Here is a 16,764-nt window from a genome sequence, read left to right on the forward strand (position 1 = left end):
ATGATAATTGGATCCACACTTGTCCACATGCAAATGGATTGGATACTTGGAGGGAATGTGTGGCGCTCTCGGTGCATATTCAAGAATGCATTACATCCGGATACAGTTTCTAATGCATGACTCTCAGCAAAAGAGGCGTAGCACTGTGGCTGGTAAGTCTCTTCAAAAGGGGCTGCAATTTCCTTCTGGGAAAATAACTGCGCTCCCATCCTCTCCATCTGCCATCTGCTGCTCCTCGTCCCCGTCCTCATTTACCTGCATCCCATACCCCTCCATCACTAGCATTTCGAACCATGAGTCAGCAAGCTCGCATCAACGCTGTTCAGGACACTGTCCAGCGCCCTGGTCGCAGTGTTGACTGGCCTCAGACTGGAAACCGTCCCGCCTACGTTTCCGAAATCTATGGCACCAACGTCTTCTCCCTCAAGAACCTTCAACAAACTCTTCCCAAACCTGTCTACGCGCGCTTCATCCAGCAAATCAAGGTGGGTACTCGGGAATGGAAATCCAGATGTGAAACGATCAGATCATCTAGGAACGCGGGGGAAATGGGATTGGAGACCTATGTGGAATGTGCCTCCATTGCTGTCTCTATTCATGATACACGTGAAAGAGTATCGACAATGACTGATGACTGTCCTTTTTTTCTCTAGGGTCGTCAGACACTTGACAGGCCAACTGCCGATGCTGTCGCCCACGCCGTCAAGGTCTGGGCCATGGACCGGTATGTACAGATACTTTCATTATTGAGAGATCAGCGGTGAAATAGCAAATGCTAACTCGCTCCATTTACAGTGGTGCAACTCACTTCACTCACTGGTTCCAGCCCCAAACCGGCACAACCGCTGAGAAGCACGACAGTTTCTTGACTTTGAAGACTGTCATTTCTGGTGGAATTGAAGAGACCACTGCCATCGACGCGTTCTCCGGCTCTCAACTTCTTCAGTCTGAACCTGATGCGTCTTCATTCCCCAACGGTGGTATGCGTTCCACCTTCGAAGCTCGTGGTTACACTATCTGGGACACCACCAGGTAATTATTATCGCGTGTGACAAACGTTCACAGAGAAATCTGTGTACTGACATCTCTTCCGCCGCAGCCCCATGTTCATTCGCAAAGGTCCTCACGGTACCGCTATCCTCTACGTTCCCTCTGTTTTCATCTCCTACAACGGAGAGGCTCTTGATGAGAAGACTATCCTTCTCCGCTCATCTGAAGTTCTTTCGAACGCGGCTGTCAAATTGCTCAACCTTCTCGGCGACAAGGAGACGAAGCGTGTGTACGCCACCTTGGGTACCGAACAAGAATTCTTCCTTATTGACCGTGCTCTTTACAACCTTCGTCCTGATCTTAAGATCACTGGCCGTACTCTTGTCGGTACTGTTCCTCCCAAGCACCAGCAGCTGGACGACCACTACTTTGGTCAAATCCCCAGCCGTGTCCTTGCTGCCATCAGCGAAGCCGAGCTCGAGCTCTACAAGCTTGGTGTGCCAATCAAGACTCGCCACAACGAAGTCGCCCCCAACCAGTTTGAGATGGCTCCCATTTTCGAGGAGGCTTCCGTCGCTGTTGACCACAACCTTGTCTTGATGGAGACCCTTCACCAGGTTGCTCACCGCCACAAGTTGAAGGTTCTCTTCCACGAGAAGCCTTTCAAGGGTGTGAACGGTAGCGGAAAGCACTGCAACTGGGCCATGTCTACTGACTCTGGCGACAACTTGCTCGACCCTACTCTCAAGCCTGAGACCAACTACCGCTTCCTTCTCTTCCTTGTCGCTGTCCTTGACGCTGTTCACAAGCACGGTGGTTTACTCCGCGCGTCTATTGCTAGCGCCAGTAACGAGCACCGTCTTGGTGCTAACGAAGCTCCCCCCGGTATTGTGTCCGCGTTCTTGGGTGAGCACCTTACTGAGGTGTTGAACTCCATTGAAGAGAACCGCGATGTTCGCAACTTCTCCCAACCCCACCTTCAGGTTGTCAAGGTTGGAGGCACTGTCCTTGACCTCAAGGTTTCCACCCTTCCTCAGATCGCCCGTGATCTTACGGACCGTAACCGTACTTCTCCTTTCGCTTTCACTGGAAACAAGTTTGAATTCCGTGCTGTTGGTTCCAAGCAATCCCCATCTTTCCCCGTCGTTCTCCTCAACTCTGCTGTCGCTCAGTCGATTACGGAGGTTACAGAGGCGCTTGTGAAACAGAAGGGTAACAAGCCTGAGCCATCAATTGACGACATCCTTGCCGTTGTCCGCAAGTTCATTGCTGCCAGCAGGAACATCCGCTTTGAGGGTAACAACTACTCTGATGAGTGGGTCAAGGAGGCTGAGAAGCGTGGTCTTCCCAACATCAAGTCTTGCCCTGTTGCCTTCCGTCAGTTGCTTGAACCTGAGCACGCCAAGCTCTTGACCTCCCTTGGTATCTTCACCGAGGGCGAGTTGCACTCTCGTTTCCACATTCTCATGGAAAAGTACGCCAAGGACCTTGTCATTGAGGGCAACACTCTCAAGAACATGATACTGCAGGGTGTCCTCCCTGCCGCCTACAACTTCAAGAAGGAGTTGGCAGATTCTTTGAATTCGCAAAAGAACCTTGGCCTGGACATTGAGGGCTCACCCGAGCTGAGCACTCTCAAGAAGGTCAGCAAGCTTACTGCCGAGTTGCAGCAAGCTGTTGATAAGCTCTCTGGCATCATTGACAAGGTCAATGGATTGGAGGACGAGAAGCAAGGTGACGTTGCTGGTACCGAATTGACTGTTTCATTGGACGAGGTCCGTCAAGCCGCGGATGCATTGGAAGTATATATCGCTGACAAGCAGTGGCCATACCCCAAGTATACCGAGCTTCTGTTCTAGAGTTTCATGGGTTAATGTAGAAGAGCATGCAGACAATAGTATGTTAGGATGAGGCTAGATGCGTATGTTTGCTTTAAACAAAATTTTGTGTTATTTTTTCTCGAGTCTTTTGTTATTTCCATAAATGAATACATTATCATGCTGTATTTGGGAGTGGACCGAGATGCATTTAAAAGTCCAATGTATTTGCTAGCGATGATACTCAATCCTGATGAGGTAAATGCCATTTGCAACCTCAAAGATGGGCGAGAACGGCTTCGGCAGTAGAGTTCTCCAGACCTTTCAAATCTACGCCAACCCACTTGACGGTACCGTCGTTGGCAATGATGGCAGAGCGACGGGTGCGCGGCCCCATTTCAAGAGCTCCTGTTAAGGTTATCGCTTATGAGGATCCCCACTATAAAAATACTTGACATGTATGGGAAACCTACCGCCACGGGTCTCAAATGCGAGACCAAGTTTCTTGGATAATTCAACATATGGGTCCGACAACATGATCTAACAAAACCATGAACCATCAATACCTCAACCACTCTCTCCAGAAAACAAACTCCAAAAGCCCACTTACAATATCCTTGCCGACTTTGAGATGCTTTCCCCAGGCGTCCATAGCAAACACGGTATCAGCCGCAAGAACCGCGACAGTGTCTACACCCTTGGCCTTCAAATCAGCGAGTTTTTCAATAAAACCTGGAATATGGGATCCTTGACAGGTAGGAGAAAACGCCGCAGGAACAGAGACGAGAACGACATTTTTGTTCTTGAATACTTGTAGATTTGCAAAAAAATCAAATATATTATCAAATCACCATCAATACCACAAACACACAAAAACACAAAAACAAACTCACATTCAGTGGTTGAAATCTTTTGCGGAATAGCACAAACACCCTCCTCTTCCGGGTTGTTTGAATAAAAGAGTGTTGCTTCGGGTATCTTGTCTCCGGGCTGGATTTGGGCTTGTGCCTGTGACCGTAGGCAAGCGGCAGGGGAGAACCAGCGGGTGTGAGGTACAAGTGATGGGAGGAGGGTCTTGTGTGGGCTGATGCGTGTTGCGCGAAGGAGGGTACTTACGTTGCTCATTGTTTGTGAGTTGTAGATGCGAGTGTGAAAAGTGATGAATGTCGGTGGATGATGCCAAGATGAGGGAAAACGGTGGAATGTCATCCCCCCGATCGATCACGGTATCACGTGCGTAACGCTTGATAATCAGCATGACAGTTGCTAAATGGCGAGAAACACGGCCATTGTGCAGATAGCAAGCTTGACACCCCAGTTTTGATTAGGAATCATCGTGCAATTACAATACAAAGGAACACACTAGGTCCATCCACACAACAGCAAAACTGAATTAAAAACGTCCCTGTTTTCCTCCGCATGCATTGCTATCCACAAAGTTAACGCCATCTACTCAACAATCATAGTACGCTCGTCATTTTGGAGAACAAGAGGTGACTGATCAGGCAGTTGTTGCTGGTCATCCTCTTGTTCCATCTCATCGATCCACTCATCCAGCTCCGGTTCATTGTCTAGCGACTCTGCAGTAATGTGTTGTCCGCTTCCCACCCACCTATCCAACCATCCCAGGACTTCCGCATGCCATTTCAGGGAATTGCCAGGTTTGAGCACCCAGTGGTTCTCATCTGGGAAATACACAAGGCGAGAGGGCACACCTCGTCTCTGTAACGCAGTAAAGGTAGATAATCCTTCCGTAACGGGAAGCCGATAGTCTTTTTCGCCGTGGATGACCAAAGTGGGTGTGGACCATTTGTGGACAAACGCGGCTGGGTTCCATTTTTCGTAGATACGGTTCGGTTTGGATTTTCGACCTTGTGGGAAGGGTGGTCCTCCGAATTCACTTTCCATAAAGTAAAGTTCGTCTGTGGCATAGTAGCTGGAAAGCGTATTAAAGGTCCCGTCATGATTGACGAGGCATTTAAATCGGTTGGTGTGGCCGTTAATCCAGTTGATCATGTATCCACCATAGGACGCGCCCAAAGCAGCGACACGCTTGCTGTCAATGAAAGGAAAGTTTTCAAGAGCAAAATCCAGGCCTCTCATCAAGTCTGTGGCCACCGAATGGTAAGTGCCGTGCAGTTATTCAAGTATAGCCGTCAGCCAAACATACCATGGTAAGGGCGGCCTCCCCAATGTTTCAAAATGGATTTCGTGAAATCGGGTCCGTAACCAGTGGAACCGTGAAAGTTGATCACCACCACTAAACATGACGATGGTTAATCTTACGAAAAAAGAAATTACACGGTAAGGATTGCAAACAGTACCGGCATATCCCGCGCCTGTGAAAATCTGTGGGTTCCACCTACCACATATGTCAACGTTGCCCATAGTCAGAATGGACCGACTGAAATAAGCAGGTTACCTGTAAGACCACCCATCATTCCATGCACCCTCAGGTCCACCATGAATCAAGAATGCCAGAGGGTAGCGTGCCTGAGAATGGAATGTGACAGGTTTGAACAGCCATCCCATCACAGAATCGCCAGTGGCTCCCCTGAACCAGAATTCCTAGGGCAAGGACTTAATCAGAGCCGGCGTTGAATAGACATCAACAGCACATACCTCTGGATCGCTCAAAAGAGTTTGGAGCAAGAGATCGTTATTGAACCATGTCCGCTGCGTCGGCTGTGCACTTTTTTCAGAAAGATCCAGGGTATAAATCTCAGCGGGGGCTACGGCACTGTTCTGCTCAAAGAAGAGCGTATCTCCAACGACGGACAGCCCTTCGTTTGTATGCTGTTCAACAATGGGTTTGACCTTGCGCGACTTGATGCTTAATTTGAAAATCTTGACGTGGCCGTGATCTTGGGCTGTGAGGATGAGGTGATGCGAGTCGGCTGTCCATGCCAAGGATTCTGCACTGCGATCCCATTTGCTTGCTAGGTTTCGGACCTTTCCGGTTTCCCGGTCGTAAAGAACAATTTGGTTCTTATCGGCTTCGTATTGGGGTGTCTGTTAAGGGATAGTCAGATACTCCGAAGTGGATGCGGCAATACAATACGTCCGAGGATTGATATGTACCCGCATCTGAAGCCACACAAGATATTTCCCATCAGGAGAATACACGGGGAACGTGTCGGCTCCCTTGTTCTTTCCGGAGAGACTCATAGGCTTTTCGCTGCCGTCCGTTGGCACAGTGTAAATATCGACATTGGTGTTCCAGGCGACGCTCCTTTTGGGAGCGCGCGTGGCAAAAGCGATCTGTTTGCCTGGAACAAAACAACACAATGGTTAGCTCACGTAGGCCCAGAACCGCCCTCATGTTGATACCCACCATCATGAGAGAATGCAAAGTTACTGGCGTCGCCAAAAGGAGGAACGGGGGTCTCCAAACCCTCCCCTGCCATTAAATTCGTAGCGTTCCCATCAAGAGAAACAGAGGACCCATCGACTTTGAGCTTGACGACAAACAAGTTGTTATGGCGCTCAGGGTGGACGTAGACATCCCAGTGTCTGACAAATAACTGGTCTGATTGTTTATCAGCGACTCGACTATGAGCAAACATTCATACTAACAACAAATACCATAAACAACAGCCGAATAATGCCTGTTCTTTTCTTCTTCTATCTTCTTACGTGCTGTTTCCAATGAGCCATCTTCGTAAACCTCGGCTGTGAAAGCCAACGTAGATGTGTTTACGTGGAATTTGAGATTAGCGATGTCAATGGGGTAATCAGTGAGTTGGTGGAATTCCGGCTTGTCTCTCAGAGAAGTGTCGTTGAGAAGTTGAGACACATCGGCGAACCAAACCTGTAATTGCACGAACATGACTTTAGGAGAACGTTTGGGATAAATATAAATATGACACACCACAAACCTGCTGGGATCCACTCCCACTTCCAATCCCGGCAATTACTCCGTTCCCCAACCAGATCGGATCACCAACAACATTTCCACCGAGATTGACCACACTATTATCCTCGAGATTCAGCAACCACAGAGCCTTTTTGGTCTCATTCTCGGTCGGGTTGTATCGTGAAGCGGTAAACAGCGCATGTCGGCCATCAAGAGACGGAACAGGTGATGAAACCTTATGAAAAGATACGAGGTCCTATGTACAAAAGGTTTTTAATGGTAGTGCCAATCGTGCTAAAGTGCACACGGAAGACCTACGATGGGTCGTAGTGGGTGAACTTCCGCTAGAACCAAGCTGACAAACACCGCCAGCAGAGCGAGTGCAGCACGCATGACAAACGCAAAACTCGAGAGATAACTGCCGTAAGGATGGAAAGATGGCAGAAAGTTGGAACACCCGATGCGTCTTATCACTTGAAGCGATCTTGGCCACTGAGAAGTGTGACTCATTGGCCTTTGATGAGTAAGCAACGTGATCAGTCGACCCTTTCTCCTCATCTGCTCGAACAACAGTCTGCTGGAAACAAGTAGAAACGGCTGGTAGCAAAGGGTGGGCTTCAAAAAGGGAAAAGAAAACGGATGGTCTTGTCAAGATAGGAAGCTGTGTAGACTCGGACATCTTAAATATTGGGGAGCATATGGACGATGGAGTTAACAAGGTCGACATGTCCGACCACGAGCAGGAGAGAAGGATTTGAACCCACATCTGCCAATTGGCTGTCCAGGACTGCTAGTTACAGCATAACCAAGATGATAGGAATTTGCCACACGGCAGAATCACTCAAGAGACAAATGACCTACATGGATAAGCAGGAGCCATTGACTGGCGAGTATTTGCTTTTGCTGTAATCGATGTAAGTATGAACAAGATAAAGTCATGTTTAATCCATAAAGTCCCATTCAGCAAATTACAAAGATCTGATGACACAGAACACGATCTATTGAGGATAAACCAGACGATGCTACATATTGTCCAATTGTCCACAAGCTCCGAGGGTCAAAAAAAACAAAAACAGCCGCAGCCAAAGGGTTCGAAAACCTCATTTCCCATCATACTCTCTTTGCATGCAAACAAGACTTGGTAATACGTGCGATACATGGCCAAATGACGGGACACACCGAGCTCTGAATTAAACGCGACGCCCCAGCACTGACGCGTTTTTGTCCTCTGGAGCATCATGTCCGTCTCCCGCTCCTCTTCCACCGACTCGCTCAACATCCCATTAACCCTCCTCGCACGCACGGATCCCTTCCCGCAAACTGCCATTTCACCCGCAACAAAACCCAATGTCCAACCCATGAATACGAAACAAGAACCGAGCGCTGATCTATCTCGCATGGATCCCGACAAGAGTGGGGAGGGTGTACAGGACGGCCCCTTGCGCCTAGACACGAGTGAGGGTGTGCATGGACAGGATATGGAGGAGATCATCGAAAAGATTGCTGCTGTGGAACTTGTTGAGCAGGGTGTTAGGGATCATGCTATGTCAGAAAAGCGCGAGGAAGCGCGTGAGCATGGGCAGCACGGCGAGAATACGTTTGGTACGTACTTTTTCGGTGCCTAAAGAAAATGACGCAGAGAACATATACTAATGATATTGTTTTTTTGGATAGGTCAAGGTATGGGGTTAGGTGACAGCACATGGGAGAGTTGTAGGCGTGCTGCTGACAGTGTTCAACTCCAGCTTTACCCGAGTCGCAATTGAAGCGGTCCGCAGGCCATCCAGCTCCCAAGTCCCTCAAAAGCTCTGTCAAATCAGGGCTATCACGGCCGAAATCATCGACAAATGTTGTCAACGCCGATCAACCACCAAAATCAAAACGGTCGTCACCGAAAAAGACGGCGGGAAGCACCGGGCCAATACGGTCTCAAACGTCATCTCCCGTACGTGTAAGTCGGTCTAGGAATCCGTCACAGGCCTTTGCACAGTCTTCCGTTCATGAGAGCAAGGTGGAAAAAGTGGGAACTGAGCCCGAGGCGGTGACAGCTCCCCTGCTGCCAATGCATGACGACCTCATGGCCGACTCTGTCCACATGGATATAGATCCCGATGCCTTGAAATTCGGGGAATCGGTAGACAAATGGACAGGTCTGATGCGTCGAGCAATTCTGGTGGGTGACTATTTCACTTTTGTCTTCGACTGCCCTTTTGTTTACGCCATTTTATTATCATAGGCTGATTTCATTACTGCTAAAAGCGATCTATTACGTCGTCAACATCAGTTGGTCGAAAGCGCGCGGCAAGGCTTTGCGGGCGAGGTTGATTCGCTCTCTGATCAGCTTCGTCATGTGAGGTCCCAAATTGCATTCTACGAAAAGAAGGCGGAAAAGAGGGAGAAATTGGTCGATGCAGCCTTGCTCTATTTGACGAGAAAAGTGAGATAGCTACATTTAGACAGTTGATTATTACCAACTGCTCATGTTTTGCTTCTGGTTTGAATCATTAGCGGGAAAAGGCGACAGCAGCCCTCCTCTTTGGTCGCTGGCGGTCAAAGCATGCGGAATCACGTCGGCTACGACTCGCGTTCAAGCTCACACAGCAATACGCTACCAAAAACCTGCAGCGTAAGATGTTACTAGGGTGGCAGAGAGCCGCTGGGACAACCTGGCGACGAACGGTGGAGCGCAAAATCAAGGTTGGTTGCTCCCAGAGTAATATGTTGCTGATGAGGACATTTGAATATTGAGCACTACTTGAAAATGTCTAGATGGAAGCCGAAAAGGCAATGGAAAACCTTGCTAGCGAGTATGAGAAGCGCATTGCAGTGGTAAGTTCCCATTAGCATTCAAGCGGCGGAGCAGCATGCTCATGTTTTACGTGTTAGATTAAAGAAGAACTTGCGGATGTTCATGCCCGACTGGACGAGTCTGAACGAGCGCGATCCCTCCAGCAGGAAGACATGAAGAAGGCTTTTATGCGGGGTGTATGTGCTTTAAACATGGAAGCCATGTCCATGTTTCGCGGGGCCATGGCAAATGGGGAAATGATGGATGGGATGGGGGGATACGGTGTGGATCCGCCGACACAACCTTCCCATCTCAACGCGGGGTATCGGAGCGATATCCAACCGCAACAACGAACAACAGATTGGGATGACCCATCCAGACGAGATCGTCAAGGCGGCATGGCAGGTCCCAACAGCGTTCCATTGCCACCACGCCGTACCACAACCTTTCCGTCCAAACCAGACTCACTAAAAGCGACGATAGAAAGTGTCACCAACCAGATTGCATCAAAATCGTATTCTTCACCGTATCAGCCAACGTCGTACCAAGGACGCGGATCTGCGTTTGTGACGCGGCATGCTCAACAGTCTGCTGCTGGTTGGGCCGGGGAAGCTGGGGAATGGTCTGCGGGGGAACGTGGGAACCTACGACTGGGAGCCGTGCCAGTTCCTCAGAGATATCCCAGTTGATACAATGAAAATAGTTGTGAAGCGAGTACCGCTCTGGAGGCTCTCATGATGCTTGTAGATTGTTGAACGTTGTATGTTTTGTCCCTAATTTATTACCTGGTCGAGATTCCTCTACCGTCCTTTGTTAGCGTGCGCATGAGACTTTCCATATGTGCGTGTAGAGACGCGAATGCATGATCGTCACGCAATCATCTCTGTCAAGTCCGTTCGTACTTGCACGTTGTTGCTTGCATCTAACTTGGGCTTAATGGCCCAAGATGGACACGGTTCTTGTTCTGCCTTGCTCTCGGTTCATGAACTCTGCATGGGAAACTTCCCACATACCACAGTGTGACAGTTTTGCCCGAAGAGTTCGATTCTGGGCAGGAACGTTAAGCCAATCATTTTTTGTCCGTCCGGATGACGCGCTCATTTGTTCATCATCATCCGAGTCTCTTCCATCTAAATGCGAGTTTTTCTCTATTAGAAACCTTTCAGACCATGGGTCGTTTTTCCGCTTGTTTCCAGCAGCTGCTATTTCAGTGTTTGCACAAGCTGCCTCATTTTGTGATGGTGTCATGCATATTTCTTTCATGGAATGACGATGGACCATGCTGGGAGGGTTGTGTGTGTTTATGTACGTATTTGCTATCTCGCATAGCCTTGGTTTCACACGTTTCTTCTGCAATCAGTACCTTGTCTTTGTTGATGATACTTGTACCTGTTGATGATACAAGTACTTGTACCAAGCACGTCTCCGCCGTCATGGTAAAATACCTGTCAAGAGACACGCGAACCCAGCAGGACTCGCCCCCGTCAGAATGACCCAAATATTACTGTCCATACGATGCCTTACAACCGTTTGCTTCCCACACTGTAGCTAAAGGGTCCTTTTTGACATTGATGGCTGTGTGCGTTTTCAATGTCTTGTTCATTCCTTGTCACTCTTGTCGTCGTCGTTGTCGTCGTCGCAACATTGTCGAACTGCTCATCCAATAAATATCACCCATGGCACAGTTTTGCCACAAGTTTTTCTATTGGATTACGTTAAGCTTAAAATACTTCATTTAGAATTTTCTCTGTCTTGTGTCTCAAATCCAGGATCCAACAAAGAAGGGTACGAGGCTGTGCCGTCAATGTCATTGAAAATTCATTTTCCCCTTTGACAAAAAGAAGATCCCGTGCCTTGGACCGTGTCCCGACGCGCCGCCACTCCCGACGCCTGATGTTCGCAACCAGAAAAAACTGTACAAGAGATTCCACGTCATCATGGCTTACGAAAGAAGGTTCGGAAGGACGATGGGAGGAAACGTCACAACCGTCGTTTGCCTTCCTTATAAAAGCGACTTGACCCGACACAATTCCTCCCGTCCCAATTTTCCTTGTCTTGCTTTGCTACAATAAGAATGGCCGCACTGGCAGCAGCAGCTGTCCTTTCCCTCGCCGCGTTTTCGGCTGGTGTTGCTGCGCAAAATCCATCGGGAGTCACCAATGGAGGAGATCCAGCAACGGTAGGGCAGTGGAAAGTCGTTTCGACAAATTCCGGCGTTGTTCCAAGTAAGTCGCTTTGGGACATGCAATTTACACGCGTCAATGCCTTATTCTGACGCGTTTTGAATTTCCTAGTCCATGTCGCATACCTTCCCGGCGACAAGCTCTACATGAGCGAACGCATTCACATTCCACCAAGAACCGCTGACGGAGTTTCAGAGGCGGACATACAAACGCGCCTCGCGACCGGATGGTACACTCAGAACCAGAACTTGAAAAACAACGCGTTCTTCACCGATGCAGCAGAGTTTGATCTCGGCACCAACCAATACACGCTTATCGATCACATTCCCGCTCAAACGGACACGGCCAAGAATCAGGGATACGCCTTCTGTTCGGGTCATTCTCAGTTGCCTGACGGGCGAATTATCGTGGTCGGCGGTGATCAGTACTGGGATACGCCGTGGAATGGACAAAACAGGACTTCGTACGTATGGTTGAAATCACAAAGCGCATTCCCAGATGTCATTCATGTTGATGGAATTGATGATTCGACAGTGACGGACGTCGTGATATTCGCATCTACACAAACTCCACGTCATTTGCAAAGGTCGCGGACATTTACAATGTTGACAACCTAGGTCCCAATGATCCTCGACGCGAGCTTTGGGGCCGCTGGTATCCGAGTGTCTTGACATTACCGGACGAGCAAAAGTATGATATCCATCCACTGTTGCATCTTTCCCACTGTTACCGTTGATACTTATCGAACCTTGTTCCTCTCGCAGCGTACTGATTATGGGTGGTCAACGAGCCTTTTACAGCCCGGACAATGCTACCATGGATAACCCCACATATGAAATCTTCAACGTTAATACGCTGACCTCCACCAAACCGGTCCAATCCAACCTATTGTCCGCAAACTTTCCCGTCAACATGTATCCGATACTTTATGTACTTCCTCAGAGCGGCAAGATTTGGGCATTTGCCAACAATGCATCTGCAGTTTTGGATCTCGCCGCGGGTACAGAGACACCCGGTCCTTCGTTACCAAACGATGGCGTTCTCGGCAGAAGCTTTCCGTTTGCTGGCACCAACTTTATACCGATGATTTCGTACAAGGATAATTACCAGATGGTTTCGTGGCTCTGCGGCGGTGTCAATGGCACGGGTCCGGACGGTAACCCCACTCCGCGTGAAGGTAATTCACCCAAATGGTACGCCAACTGTCCCAACTGTCTGCCGACGGCATCCTGCCACTCCTTGCCACTGGAAAAGAATGGCGCTCAGTGGAGTCGCGAAGATATGCCACTTGCGCGGTCCCAGCCAGCTGCCGTGAACCTTCCTGATGGAACAATAGCCATTGTCAGCGGTTCCGGGAAAGGTCACCAGGGCGGAGTCTTTGGTCAAGCTGTTGCCAGCAATGGTGTCAAGAAGGTTGTCATATTCGACCCATCCAAAAAGGTTGGTGACGCCAACCGATGGAGGGTAGGAGCAGAAGCCGCAATTGCTCGACATTACCACAACACTGCTCTCCTTCGGGTCGATGGAACCATTGTCACTGGAGGAGGTGACGCTCAGAACGGCGACAACATTGCGGACCGTCCCGATGATATGAATCTCGAAGTCTACTCTCCTCCCTACATGTTCATGTCAAACCGCCTCGAGCTGGACCAGGTTCCCACACAAATCAAATATGGCCAGCAATTCATTGTCACCTTTAAGGGCGATGTTGCCCAGCAAGTTAAACAAGTCAGCATGATCCGATATGCTACCATGACCCATACCATGAACTTGGACCAACGCCACGTGGAGCTCGAGATTATCAAATACGGAAAAAATAAGCTCTTGGTCAAGGCTCCTACCAATCCCAATGCCGCTATTGCCGGTAACTGGATGCTGTGGGCCGTCGACTCGCGCGGCGCACCCGTGGTCAAGGCCGCTACGGTCAGTCTTCGGAACAGTAACCCTGGCGGAGACGCTCAGTGGAACGATGCAGAAACCGTTTCTACGCCTCAATTCAGTAGTCAATCATCTTCAGCCGCAGTGCGGTTTGCGGGAATGTCAGTGCCGAGCATGACGTTTTTCATTGTTGTGAGTTGCCTTGTCACCGTTGGGGGTTTCTGGTAGGTGTGAAAACATTGTAAAGACGAGAAGGACACTTGGGGTGAAATTGTTCTTTTGTATTGTAGCGCTCCCTTATCACACGTAATTGTAATTTGTGCATTAATAGATATTTTACATAGTAGAATAGTGTGACTGTGCCATCACGCAATTTATCCTTTTGTGTTCACCGATACTTGCTTCACCTCTCTGCTTGCTGGTGTTGTTTCCTTCTGTAGAGTTCAAGTTTTGCTCTCATCTGCCTGATCAACGCAAAGGGATTTTCACCCGAGGACAACGACGTAAGGTGGACTGGGATCTGATTTAGCTTACAAACCACCTCGCCACACGCCGCAGCACGAGCTACCTCCCCCTGGTGACAATTGGAGCCGCACGTGTTTGAAAGCCTTGCGGGTGCTTTTTTGACCTATTCCCAACAATGAGCACAACCGACAGCGCACCGCCGTCAACAGCCGCCGACCTCCTTTCGTCTGCGGAGAACGACGGCGCGTCATGGGAGGATCCTCCAGATTTTAATGGCGAGGAATTTGATGCATCGTGGCAGGGAGAAGAAGAATTTGAAGGGGAAGATTGGGGTTTCTATGAGGAGGGTCTGGAGGAGTATGACGGAAAGCAAGAGACTTTATATGATAGCATATTGGATACAAGAGAGGATGAGAAAGTAGATGATGACTCTAGCAAGGAGGCGAGTGGGACTGCCGCCATTGACGCGAAGGGTCCAACAGAGCAACAAGAAGGAATACCAAAAGTGGCGGCTACAGAACCATCTTCTGTTCCAGCTGATTCCACTGCTGCAGTATCGGCCACTGATCGCTCGCGCGGTGTGCAAGATTCCTCAAGGGGAGCATGGCGAGGTCGAGGTGGAGGCATGCGAGGACGGGGAACAGGATTCCAACGAGGTCAAATGTACGGCGGTTACCGAATGTACAATGGAAGGTTCTGTATCTGTCTCTGGTCTTTATCCTTGTGAAAGATGCCTGCAGAGCTAATATCTTTTGGCATTGATAGACCAGATATGCCAATGTACATGCCGCAGTCTCCTGTGGGACATAAAATCTACATCAATCCTGCTAAATTCATGTCCTTGCCACCTGGGTTCCATCCCTATGCACATCCCAATATGATGAGGGGCCGGGGAATGCCTTATGCGCAGAGGATGGGGATGCGAGGGTTTGGCTATGGGAATGTAGGGAATGTGCGGGGAAGAGGGAGAGGCGGGTTTATGGTATGTTGCCTGTTAGCCCGTATTGAAGGAATTGGAGTTGTGTTGATTGATGGGGTGCAAAAATCTAGCAACAGAATCTTCCTCGGGACCGTGGTCCAGATGCTATAGCCCAACCACACACATACCGTCCAGCAGCCCGTCCTACACCCCCAATGGGCTCACCAGCACCGGATAGCCCTTCCCCCCGCAAAAGAGCTATAGAACCCTCAGTATCCACTCCAGAAGCAAAAAAGGCGCGCGCGGAGGGTGGCAATCAACCGCAGAGTCAGTCACCAGCACCGAATCCGAATCCGAAGAGCACTAATAACAATATGAGTGGAGTGCCCGCACCACAAGGAAATGCACCACCTCCCACAACAACGGTCAATGCACTGCCGGGTACTGTGGCGATTGTGAGGCAGTTGGGTCCTGGCACAGCACGAGGGGATGTGGAGAAATTTGCTAGACCGTTCAAGGTTCGCAAGAAAATGACATTTTAGACTTTTTATCGTCAGCAAACACCTAACCGCCATTTGGGGAATAGTTTCTCCAATTTGATGATAAAGCGCTTGAAGCAAGGATCGGATTTGCGACACCGGAACTGGCTACCATTTTTCGACGAAAGTTTAACAAGTAAGCATCTTTATGCAAATCTTTTTCTTTTTCTCGCATGTACTCATTCTTGCGTAGGATTGAAGTGAATGGGAGTCGGATTACGATATCTATTGAGTGAGTCTTGCACATCAAAGGTAGGAGTGCAGGGCGAGGGTGCTGAGACTTGTAAACATGACGGTGTCTGTTCGTTTTCAAAGGGGAATACAAAGTTGCGTTTGGGTGATTGTACCCTTTATTTATATTTGTGAGTCTGTATTTGGTGATATGAACATGAGGCGGGGATGCTTTCAAGCAAATGTCATCTTTGAAAGATGTGCATATTGGAAATAAGACTGGAGCTATTTTATTGTATACATTGTTGCCCTCGTCTCCAAAGTCGCTGCCTGGAAGCGACAAATCACGCATGTTGAATGACTCATGCGCCAATCAAGATGCAATCCGCAACTGTTCAAACCTTTCTGAACTGCATCTCATCCAACCATGGCCGCCCGATATACCCTTTACCATCACCCAACCTGCAGTAAATCCATCAACGCCCTCACACACCTCCAAACCCGGCTCCAGCCTACCAGTTTCAATGCAGTCATCTACACCACCACCCCACCCACAGCGCAAACGCTAAAAGAGGTATTCGCTTTACTCCCCAAAACCCAATTACCAACCGCTGTACGTCCCGACGAGTGCTCTGAAGCAGAGCGTGCCCAAGTACAAAACGGAAGTGTTGACGATGTGGTCGACGTTGTGATGGTTGACATTGTCAAGAGATTGCAGCGACCTATTCTCGTAGACTGGATCGCTGGAAAGGCTGCTGTTGGGCGACCTATGGATCAGATTTTAGAGTTGCTTGAGGAGAATAAGGAATGATGATGGCGGGTTTTGTCAACGCCATTTTTTGTGGTATTTCACAGCTTGGATAGAATCAAGGGATGCGAGTGATCTGATGCAGTTGGAAGCCGCGAAAAAAGAACATTAGAAGGATAACAAATACTCTGATGGATCCGAACAGTAATGTGAATGTAATAGAGACTTGAACTTGGGTATATGCGAGGACCGTTGGGTCGCTAATACATCAGATAACCGCGAAATTCGCTGTAGATATGCGGCCCTTTTTCCTCATGTTCATTATGCCCGTCACTGGTACTTGTCCTTCTAACTCATCCATGAGCAGCGCCTGGGCAACTTGCAAAATCAGCCTCACTTTTGCGGCTTTT

At 49.0% G+C, this 16,764-nt stretch overlaps 7 protein-coding genes across 8 annotated transcripts; 5 read left to right on the top strand and 2 right to left on the bottom strand.

The window, feature by feature from the left end:
* The first annotated feature begins 195 nt into the window (after positions 1 to 195).
* On the top strand, positions 196 to 3,028 carry SPPG_07029 (uncharacterized protein). The gene is made up of 4 exons (XM_016755204.1): positions 196 to 485; positions 654 to 724; positions 796 to 1,032; positions 1,100 to 3,028. The coding sequence occupies exons 1-4, from the start codon at positions 294 to 296 to the stop codon at positions 2,847 to 2,849; spliced, it is 2,250 nt and encodes a 749-aa protein (XP_016605595.1). The 5' UTR covers positions 196 to 293; the 3' UTR covers positions 2,850 to 3,028.
* On the bottom strand, positions 2,861 to 3,982 carry SPPG_07030 (the record flags this gene model as incomplete). 2 transcript variants are annotated; one of them, XM_016755205.1, is made up of 5 exons in its annotated part: positions 3,924 to 3,982; positions 3,701 to 3,815; positions 3,418 to 3,617; positions 3,281 to 3,347; positions 2,861 to 3,215 (listed from the first exon to the last, which is right to left on the bottom strand). In XM_016755205.1, the coding sequence occupies exons 1-5, from the start codon at positions 3,930 to 3,932 to the stop codon at positions 3,085 to 3,087; spliced, it is 522 nt and encodes a 173-aa protein (XP_016605596.1). In that variant the 5' UTR covers positions 3,933 to 3,982. The 2 variants fall into 2 exon arrangements, with proteins under 2 accessions (XP_016605596.1, XP_016605597.1); XM_016755206.1 differs by having other exon boundaries at positions 3,085 to 3,215; positions 3,701 to 3,948.
* A 123-nt stretch (positions 3,983 to 4,105) lies between these two features.
* Positions 4,106 to 7,582, bottom strand: SPPG_07031 (uncharacterized protein). Its single transcript, XM_016755207.1, has 11 exons — positions 7,428 to 7,582; positions 6,982 to 7,342; positions 6,686 to 6,919; positions 6,393 to 6,618; positions 6,142 to 6,336; positions 5,889 to 6,076; positions 5,430 to 5,819; positions 5,230 to 5,375; positions 5,132 to 5,169; positions 4,978 to 5,067; positions 4,106 to 4,915 (listed from the first exon to the last, which is right to left on the bottom strand). Exons 2-11 carry the CDS (start codon positions 7,219 to 7,221, stop codon positions 4,257 to 4,259), a joined length of 2,406 nt encoding a protein of 801 aa, XP_016605598.1. The 5' UTR covers positions 7,222 to 7,342; positions 7,428 to 7,582; the 3' UTR covers positions 4,106 to 4,256.
* SPPG_07032 (uncharacterized protein) lies at positions 7,251 to 10,250 on the top strand. The gene is made up of 7 exons (XM_016755208.1): positions 7,251 to 8,265; positions 8,338 to 8,343; positions 8,409 to 8,836; positions 8,900 to 9,100; positions 9,172 to 9,360; positions 9,433 to 9,492; positions 9,550 to 10,250. Exons 1-7 carry the CDS (start codon positions 7,902 to 7,904, stop codon positions 10,138 to 10,140), a joined length of 1,839 nt encoding a protein of 612 aa, XP_016605599.1. The 5' UTR covers positions 7,251 to 7,901; the 3' UTR covers positions 10,141 to 10,250.
* Positions 10,251 to 11,381: 1,131 nt separating this feature from the next.
* Positions 11,382 to 13,907, top strand: SPPG_07033 (uncharacterized protein). The gene is made up of 4 exons (XM_016755209.1): positions 11,382 to 11,676; positions 11,746 to 12,097; positions 12,169 to 12,324; positions 12,399 to 13,907. Exons 1-4 carry the CDS (start codon positions 11,526 to 11,528, stop codon positions 13,738 to 13,740), a joined length of 2,001 nt encoding a protein of 666 aa, XP_016605600.1. The 5' UTR covers positions 11,382 to 11,525; the 3' UTR covers positions 13,741 to 13,907.
* Positions 13,908 to 13,947: 40 nt separating this feature from the next.
* On the top strand, positions 13,948 to 15,891 carry SPPG_07034 (uncharacterized protein). Its single transcript, XM_016755210.1, has 5 exons — positions 13,948 to 14,670; positions 14,743 to 14,959; positions 15,028 to 15,414; positions 15,483 to 15,571; positions 15,629 to 15,891. Exons 1-5 carry the CDS (start codon positions 14,153 to 14,155, stop codon positions 15,669 to 15,671), a joined length of 1,254 nt encoding a protein of 417 aa, XP_016605601.1. The 5' UTR covers positions 13,948 to 14,152; the 3' UTR covers positions 15,672 to 15,891.
* An 81-nt stretch (positions 15,892 to 15,972) lies between these two features.
* Positions 15,973 to 16,669, top strand: SPPG_07035 (uncharacterized protein). Its single transcript, XM_016755211.1, has one exon. It carries the CDS (start codon positions 16,034 to 16,036, stop codon positions 16,415 to 16,417), a length of 384 nt encoding a protein of 127 aa, XP_016605602.1. The 5' UTR covers positions 15,973 to 16,033; the 3' UTR covers positions 16,418 to 16,669.
* The last annotated feature ends 95 nt before the right edge of the window (positions 16,670 to 16,764 follow it).

This window comes from Spizellomyces punctatus, assembly GCF_000182565.1.
Source record: "Spizellomyces punctatus DAOM BR117 chromosome Unknown supercont1.14, whole genome shotgun sequence".
In the NCBI taxonomy this organism is placed as follows: domain Eukaryota; kingdom Fungi; phylum Chytridiomycota; class Chytridiomycetes; order Spizellomycetales; family Spizellomycetaceae; genus Spizellomyces; species Spizellomyces punctatus.

Bases quoted from the DNA above. Each gene is read 5' to 3' on its own strand.
- SPPG_07029 (XM_016755204.1), top strand. From the start codon at position 294: ATGAGTCAGCAAGCTCGCATCAACGCTGTTCAGGACACTGTCCAGCGC. The intron at 486-653 runs GTGGGTACTCGG...TTTTTTCTCTAG, and splicing joins GCTTCATCCAGCAAATCAAG to GGTCGTCAGACACTTGACAG. The intron at 1,033-1,099 runs GTAATTATTATC...CTTCCGCCGCAG, and splicing joins ACTATCTGGGACACCACCAG to CCCCATGTTCATTCGCAAAG.
- SPPG_07031 (XM_016755207.1), bottom strand. From the start codon at position 7,221: ATGAGGAGAAAGGGTCGACTGATCACGTTGCTTACTCATCAAAGGCCA. The intron at 6,920-6,981 runs GTAGGTCTTCCG...TTTTGTACATAG, and splicing joins TTCACCCACTACGACCCATC to GACCTCGTATCTTTTCATAA. The intron at 6,337-6,392 runs GTATTTGTTGTT...ATAAACAATCAG, and splicing joins TTATTCGGCTGTTGTTTATG to ACCAGTTATTTGTCAGACAC.
- SPPG_07032 (XM_016755208.1), top strand. From the start codon at position 7,902: ATGTCCGTCTCCCGCTCCTCTTCCACCGACTCGCTCAACATCCCATTA. The intron at 8,837-8,899 runs GTGGGTGACTAT...TTATTATCATAG, and splicing joins TGATGCGTCGAGCAATTCTG to GCTGATTTCATTACTGCTAA. The intron at 9,361-9,432 runs GTTGGTTGCTCC...GAAAATGTCTAG, and splicing joins CGGTGGAGCGCAAAATCAAG to ATGGAAGCCGAAAAGGCAAT.
- SPPG_07033 (XM_016755209.1), top strand. From the start codon at position 11,526: ATGGCCGCACTGGCAGCAGCAGCTGTCCTTTCCCTCGCCGCGTTTTCG. The intron at 11,677-11,745 runs GTAAGTCGCTTT...TGAATTTCCTAG, and splicing joins AAATTCCGGCGTTGTTCCAA to TCCATGTCGCATACCTTCCC. The intron at 12,325-12,398 runs GTATGATATCCA...TTCCTCTCGCAG, and splicing joins ACATTACCGGACGAGCAAAA to CGTACTGATTATGGGTGGTC.
- SPPG_07034 (XM_016755210.1), top strand. From the start codon at position 14,153: ATGAGCACAACCGACAGCGCACCGCCGTCAACAGCCGCCGACCTCCTT. The intron at 14,671-14,742 runs GTTCTGTATCTG...TGGCATTGATAG, and splicing joins TACCGAATGTACAATGGAAG to ACCAGATATGCCAATGTACA. The intron at 14,960-15,027 runs GTATGTTGCCTG...GCAAAAATCTAG, and splicing joins GAGGGAGAGGCGGGTTTATG to CAACAGAATCTTCCTCGGGA.
- SPPG_07035 (XM_016755211.1), top strand. From the start codon at position 16,034: ATGGCCGCCCGATATACCCTTTACCATCACCCAACCTGCAGTAAATCC.